The 7,571-nt window shown below is 41.2% G+C and overlaps 1 protein-coding gene across 1 annotated transcript in view; it reads left to right on the top strand.

The window, feature by feature from the left end:
- Positions 1–7,332, top strand: part of nbr1b (NBR1 autophagy cargo receptor b) — a 160,325-nt gene extending 152,993 nt beyond the window's left edge. The window contains exon 21 of the mRNA XM_008283553.1: positions 6,653–7,332. Within this exon, the coding sequence (XP_008281775.1) occupies positions 6,653–6,826 (174 nt within the window). The 3' untranslated portion in view covers positions 6,827–7,332. The remainder of the gene's footprint in view (positions 1–6,652) is intronic.
- Positions 7,333–7,571: the final 239 nt, after the last annotated feature.

Below are 7,571 nucleotides of genomic sequence, written 5' to 3'. Positions count from 1 at the left end.
TGAGTTAGCTGGGATAGACTCCAGTCCCCCACGACCCTAGTGAGGATTATGCGGTGCATAGATAATGGATAGATGGATATTATTAATATAATATAATTCATTAGGTAAATTTGTCCTTTTCTGAATTTGTATTTAATTTGTATTTGAGTTTGTTTAAATGCCGTTAATAAGTAAAGAGACAAATAATATAAGTAAATTAATAATATCCTGTCATATCTGTTGTTTATTGGGCCCAAATATCCAAAACCCAGCTATTGCTATTCAGACCAGCCCTAGATGTTACCTAAAATTAATTAAATAGCCCACATATATTCAGTACTCGAGTTGTAAAAAAATTTCAGGGGGGATGGTGGATTTTATTTTTTGGGATGAATATTTTGCCCTGATGACAGTGCATATGATGTGAAACAGACTATGTAGCCTTTGTATTTTTGTTAAAGCTCAAAGATAATTATTTTACTATCCTAAAACAACATATATGGCATGGATGTTATATGTCAGATACTCCTGTAATTGATTTTGACCAAGATACCTCAGAATTGGAGTCAGTCTCCAGGCTGGCATGGCTATCACTGCTCCTACACAGTAAGAAGTAAATGCAGAGGACCACTTTTCTTATTGGGTTCAAGTGCAATTTCATACTCATGGTACTTTGAGGTCATTTGGTAATTTGTCTACTGAAGTGTCAAACAAAACCTCACAAAAACTGCAAATGAAACTCTGAATCCTCTCAAGTCAGGTCAAGTTCATTTTAATTCAAATGCAAAAAAAAATTTATGAATTAGTTGCAACAATTTACAAAATGTGAAAATTAATATAAAAAAATTACACAAATACATAACACCAACACCTGAGGTATTTGAAACTTGTGGTGGCCAGCATACCTGAGATTTTTTAAACTTGAGGTGGCTAGCCTCAAAAGACAAAATAGGAAAAGTAAAATGGCTAACTAATCAGTTTTTTTTTTTCAATAGCTGCCTACCAAATTCTCCCCTAATTCACAGAAGTTTCCAAAGATTTTCATAATCATGTTTTTTGTCAGAAATTTCCCGCGCTCTTGCTTTTGGATCATTAGCTAGACAATGGCTTTGAAGCCAAGACTTGACATACACATCTGGTTTGAACACTTTCAATGGAGGGCCAACACACTTGATGAAAAGCAAGGCTGACGTGCTTTTTACTTCGAGGGAGCTTCTAGTTGTGGTTAAAATGTTCATCTGACTGAACCCACGCTCACACTCAGCTGTGGAGATGACCAGTATGTTCACAGCTTGAAGGAGGGTTGTAGCTCTTCTGGCACTGCTGGTTCCGTTTCATCAACATCTGTAAGAAAACAGCATTGGCCAAAAAAAGATTATTATAAATTTAGATTTGCTCCCAAAGCAGGCACAAGGTTTTCAGAGACTGTTTAAAGTTAAGCACATAGTTCATTAATGCCCGTACGTTCTGATTTTACTCTTGTGACTACAGTATCTGACTTTTCCTTTCACTATGATAAATGACGTTCATGTTGAATTCTTTGTTTGTTTATGTAGCCTGGAGAATCCCAGACAAACGTAATCTTGCTCAGCCCAGACTGATAAAAGCAAAACTAAATCCCATTGAAAAGCCAAACCCAGCAAGTAACCGTTAGCGTCGTTAGCAACCTAACATCATTAGCTGTGTTGTTATCACTACGTCCAGAGATTACACATTTGGTGACAGAATGGTTAGTTTATGGAAAGTAATGACTGATTTTCATGACTTTTGACTTACCTAAAATGTCACTTTTTTCCTCTTAAATCAAAGTCCCTCAGATCAAGCTGTCCTTGTCGCTTGGCCATGGTGCTAAAATCGTAACACCCAGTGACGTTCGGTGAGCTTCATGGCTGGTGAGGCACTGATTTCATCACAATCAGATTTACAAATATATGCACTCTACAGAGTAGCATATTTGCACGTGTTTCTTTTTTCTTTCTTTTTTTTTTTAAGTTACTGCGGTCGTACCTTTACCTTTAAATTAAGTCCATGCTCCGCTCCTTCTGGACAAAAATATCCGTTACAGCTGCTCTTCCAAACATTTGAATGGGAAATTGCGAAAATTCTGCGATTTTTAATTTAAAAATCATCAAAATTGTAGAGGTTAAATGAAAAAGTGAATGCTTTATAATACAAATCACTGGATAAATATAACCATTTAAATAATTTTATCTTGCCTCTCCTGGTCGCACGTCACTGGTAACACCACTACTTGCGCTACTATGCCGCTCACTGACGTTGATGAAAAAGAAAAAAAAACGTGTCACAATCGCGCATGCCTGCTCTCCCACAGTGTCTTACTCAGAAGGGATTATCAACAGAATGGACGTGCACGCAACTTGACGGCCTAAAGAACGGTCTCTTTGAACGCAAATCCCCCTAAATATTGGAATCCTGGTTATATTTCCATTGCCAGAAATTCAGAATAGTAGTAATATTTCCACATTCATTGGTAAAAATGGCTGGGGATGGAAAAGGGGGTGACTGTTTGAGAGTGAGGATGGTTTTTAACATTTTTATTTCAGGGGGGATCTCATCCCCCCTCATCCCCCCTCAACTCAAGCACTGCATATATATCAGTATCGGTATTGGTTGATATCGGAATTGAAAATTGAGAGTTGGACCATATCGGCATATCGTTTTTTTGGCTAAATAAATAAATAAATAAATAAATAAAATATGTATATATATATATGTTAGACCACCCTTGTTTTCTTCAGTTTCTTGGTCATTTTAATGCCTGGTACCACCAAAGGTATATTACCTGAAGAATTCAATGAACACAACACGATGCCCATTCCAGCCAATATACTTGTTAGGAGGAAGCATGGAGAAGCCTACAAACCAGACTGTCTTGCCCCTGCAGTAAAACATGGGGGTGAGCCAGTGACGATCTGAGGTTGTTTCAGTATGGGTGGAACAGGGCAAAGGCAATTGTGTGAAGGGCAAATAAACCAGGTCATGTACAGGGCTACTCTTGAAAACAGTCTTCTTCCATCAGCTGGAAAACTCTTTCCTGCCTCAAATGACTGGATTTTCCAACAAGACAATGCCCCTTGCCACACGGCAAGGTTAATTAAACCCTGGATGGAGAACCAGAACATTCAAACCATGCTTTGGCCTGCTCAATCACCAGATCTAAATCCAACTTAAAATCTGTGGAAAATCATCAAATGCAAAATGGAGAACCACAAGCCCAAGAACAAAGCATTTTTTTTTTTAATTTATGCAACAGGAATGGGCTGCTGTGATAACAGACAACACTAGTTGGACTTCATAGCTACAGATGTCAGGGCAATGGGTCTGTAGTCGTTCAGTCCTGTGATATCTGTTTTGTTATTATTATTATTATTATTATTATTATTATGTCCATCATCGAAGAACTGCAAAAGGGATCTAATGTAAAAAATGCCAAAGCTGACAAGATCATGATGAAATTTGGCATAAAAATCCAAGATGACATGGCCAAAACAAAAGAGGCTCTAAAACAGCAAGTTCAGGCCCAAGCACAGAGACTCAGGTGATACACCAAAAGGGCAATCTTCTTCCAGCAAAACAAGACCTTCAGGGACAGTGCCAAAAAGCTCTACAGAGAGCCGGGAAAGACAGCCAACACTATCCACAACCCTCCATCACTCATAGCGGTCGAGATGTTCTGGCAAAATGTGGGAGAACAAGACCCATAATGATGCTGCCCACTGGATCCAAAACCAAGCCAAGGACAACCAGTATGTCCCAACTCAGGAATGGTCAGACGTCACCACAGAGGAGACCATCAAAGCCATCCACAAGGCCAGCAACTGGAAAGCCACAGGATGCAATGGCGTGGCTAACTTCTGGCTCAACCAACTGACCAGCTTACACCCTGAATTAGACATTGCCTACAACAACATCCTCAAGAACCCAGAACAGTTCCCAGAGGGGCTGACCGAAGGTGTGACTTTCCTGATATCAAAGTCTGAAGACACAGAGAACCCTGAAAACTACAGGCCTATCACCTATGTACAAGGTCCTGACCTCCATCATGAAAGAAAGGGCCTATATATTTTTTGAAAGTAACAACCTGCTCCCCAAAGTGCAGAAAGAATGTCGCCACAGGAGCTATGGCTGTAAAGACCAGCTCCTCATCAACAAAGCCATCCTTGAGGATGTGAGATCCAAGCGCCGTAATCTCTCCACGACCTGGATCGACGACAAGAAGGCCTTTGATAGTGTGCCCCACACCTGGCTCACTAAAAGCCTCGAACTCTACAAGATCTGCCCCACTATCACCCAATTCATGCAGGAAAACATGAACTCATGGAAGACAATCCTCCATCAAACCCACGATAAGAGCATGATGACATCCAGACCTATCAAAATCAAAAGTGGCATCTATCAGTGAGACTCTCTGTCCCCTCTAATCTTTTGTCTTGCTCTTGCTCCTCTTAGCTCCCTCCTGAACAAGACTGGCTATGGGTACAACACCCCCTATGGCAACATCAGCCACCTCTTCTACATGGATGACCTGAAGACCTAAGCAAAAAATAAAGACGAACAAACAGGCCTGCTGACAACCCTCAAATCTTTCAGTGACAACATAGGCATGGAGTTCAAATTGGACAAGTGCGCCAATGCCACCTTGAAGACAGGGAAATTAGCCAAATCTAGTAACATCAAGCTCAACATCAAAACCATCATCCAGGACTTAGAACAGGAAGGTACCTATAAGTACCTCGGAGTCAGCGGGGGAGATGGAGTCCAGCACTCTCAGATAAAAGAGAAGATCCGAAAAAGTACTACCGCAGGATCTGGATAGTACTGAAGTCTGAACTGATCTCCGCAAACAAACTGGAAGCCATCAACACCTTGGCAGTACCAGTGGTAACTTAACGTTTTAACATCATGAACTGGACATTACAAGAGCTGGCCAAACTTGATACGAAGACTAGGAAGTTCTCGACTATGTACAAGATGCATCACCCAAAATCTGACATGGACAGGCTGTACCTGTCCAGAACTGATGGAGGTAGAGGACTCATACAACTGGAACTTTCCTACAAGACAAACACTACTGGTCTTGAGGAATACCTCCAGGAGACACAGGACACACTCTTCCACTTTATCAAAGACCGTGACAACAGGAAATCCTTGTAATCCATCAGCAGACAGTCAATGAAGTTCAGCTGGGAACTGGGAGTGCCTGCAATACCATCTGCAGAGGATGAGGAGAACACCACCTATGCCCACAAAACAAAGGCCAAGGCCAGACACCAGGGTCTCCAACAGCTCAGGTCCAAGTAGGAATGAAAAACGCTCCATGGCAAATACCCACAATGGGTGAGACAGGCTGACGTGGACCAAAACAAGACCCACAGATGGCTAAAAACAGCTGGCCGCAAGGCCCAAAATCAAAGCCTCCGAACACGCTGGTACCGACACAACATCCTCAAGAAACCTGATGTGGACCCAAAATGCAGACTGTGTGGCTGTTTCAACAAGACCATTGATCACCTGGTCTCTGGCTGCCCTGAACTGGCTAAAACTGAATACATCCACTGCCACAACAAGGCAGCTGCACATATGCACTAGAAGATCTGCAAAGAGTTTGGCATTGAGATGAAGGAATGATGGTATGAGCATGAACCCAAGACTGTCACAGAGAATGGCAGCATCACTATTCTGTGTGACATGCCCATCCACACTAAAAGGACCATAGCAGCTAATAGGCCAGACATTGTGCTAAAAAACAAGGACAAAACCTGCCTTCTCATTGACATGACTACACCCCTCGACACCACACCTCAGTCAAAACCATAGAAAAGCTTACCAAATACAAAGACTTGGAAATCGAGGTTGACCAAATGTGGTGGCTCGAAACAACAACAGTCCCAGTGGTTATGGCAGCCTTTGGACCCATCAAGAAAGGCATGGAAAAATACTCCAACAAAATCCCAGGCAACATCAACATACATGAACTCCAGAAAATAACTCTCCTTTCTCTTAGGTTTTCAATACATCTTTAACAAATCATGATTTAAAAACTGCATTTTGGGTTTTGTGGGTTATCTCTGTCTAGTATTAAATAAATATAACTATTAATTGATGATCTGGAGCATGAAAGTGTATGAAATATGCAAAAAAGAATTTAGGAAGGGAGCAAATACTTTTTCACAGTACTGTAATGGCTTCTTTAAGTCAGCTAATCACCTGCGACAGCTGTATTTTTTGTCTCTAACAGATTTTCTTCCTTCTTTATTTCTGCAGTAAAAACATTGTGAGACTGTATGAACCTGTTTTCACGCATGAGGTTATCACCTGGGCAGCAGCAAAATGTTACAGGAACCTTCAGAAACCCCTACAATTTAAACTATGCTAACCAAACATTTTTACAGGTGACTAACTCAGAAATTGCTGACAACACTTGCCAGTCGAGCAACAGTGAGGCTACAAACCATAGTGCAATTCTTTTTGTAAAAGACTTTGTTACACCGACACTGTCTGTATTCAAATATGCAGTTGTCTAGTCCTTCAATGCAAGATGGCCCCTGCTTTTTCAAACTTAATATTCACATAAAAATATTATTTTGTACTTAGGCCTATATGATAATCAGGAGCAGACTTCCTAAACTGATTAGATCTTGTGTCCATGCAGCCTCCAGTGGATGCATCCACCCAGGACACCATGATGGCCGTGCTGGTTGAGATGGGATTTGGGGACCGACCACTTAACCAGCAGTTGCTGAAGAAACACAACTACAATCTGCTGGATGTGGTCAACGAGCTTGTTCAGATGACCGACAATGACTGGTACTCCACACGCTACTGACTAGAGACAGAAAGAAGGGGAAGAAGAAGAAAACAGATAGAGAAGGAGATGAAACACAATAGATTATGGATTTTTTTTAAAAAAGAGAATGGAAGCGATAAATCCATTTTTGCTCATCTACCTTTCCATATTTCCTTTCTAATACTGTTCACCTCTTCTCCATTTGGATGGAGGGTACTTTCCTTCATGACCATAACGTGAACATTCCAGCAAACTTTCTGGGATCCTGTACTAGGCCATCAAACACCACTGTTTTAATTTCAACATAGGCCTTTATAGCGGCACATTTCTTTGCATGCCAATCTAAAAAAGATAAAGAAAAAAGCAATCTATGTCTCAAATGAGCTATGTGTAGTAGTTCAAAGGTTAAGACCACATTGTTTTAATGTGATGAACAGTGAAAGTATAAAAGCTGATTAAATGGTAAATGGGCTGCACTCATATAGCGCCTTTCTACCTTAGCGGCACTCAAAGCGCTTTACAATGTTTTCTCATTCACCCATTCACACACATTCATACACCAATGATGACAGAGCTGCCATGCAAGGTGCTGCCTGCCATTGGGAGCAACTTCGGGTTCAGTGTCTTGCCCAAGGACACTTCGACTGTTGAGGGACGGGGGTTCGAACCACCAACCTTAGGATCAGAGGACAACCGCTTCACCACCTGAGCCACAGCCGCCCTTAAATTAGGAACTCTTAAATTAGGCATGCTTGATGTTGCTTTAAAGTAGTTAGTAACATGT

Source organism: Stegastes partitus, unplaced genomic scaffold, assembly GCF_000690725.1.
Source record: "Stegastes partitus isolate 25-593 unplaced genomic scaffold, Stegastes_partitus-1.0.2 Scaffold319, whole genome shotgun sequence".
Classification (NCBI taxonomy): domain Eukaryota; kingdom Metazoa; phylum Chordata; class Actinopteri; family Pomacentridae; genus Stegastes; species Stegastes partitus.
Note: the sequence above shows the minus strand (reverse complement) of the source record. Positions and strands in the feature narration are given on the sequence as shown.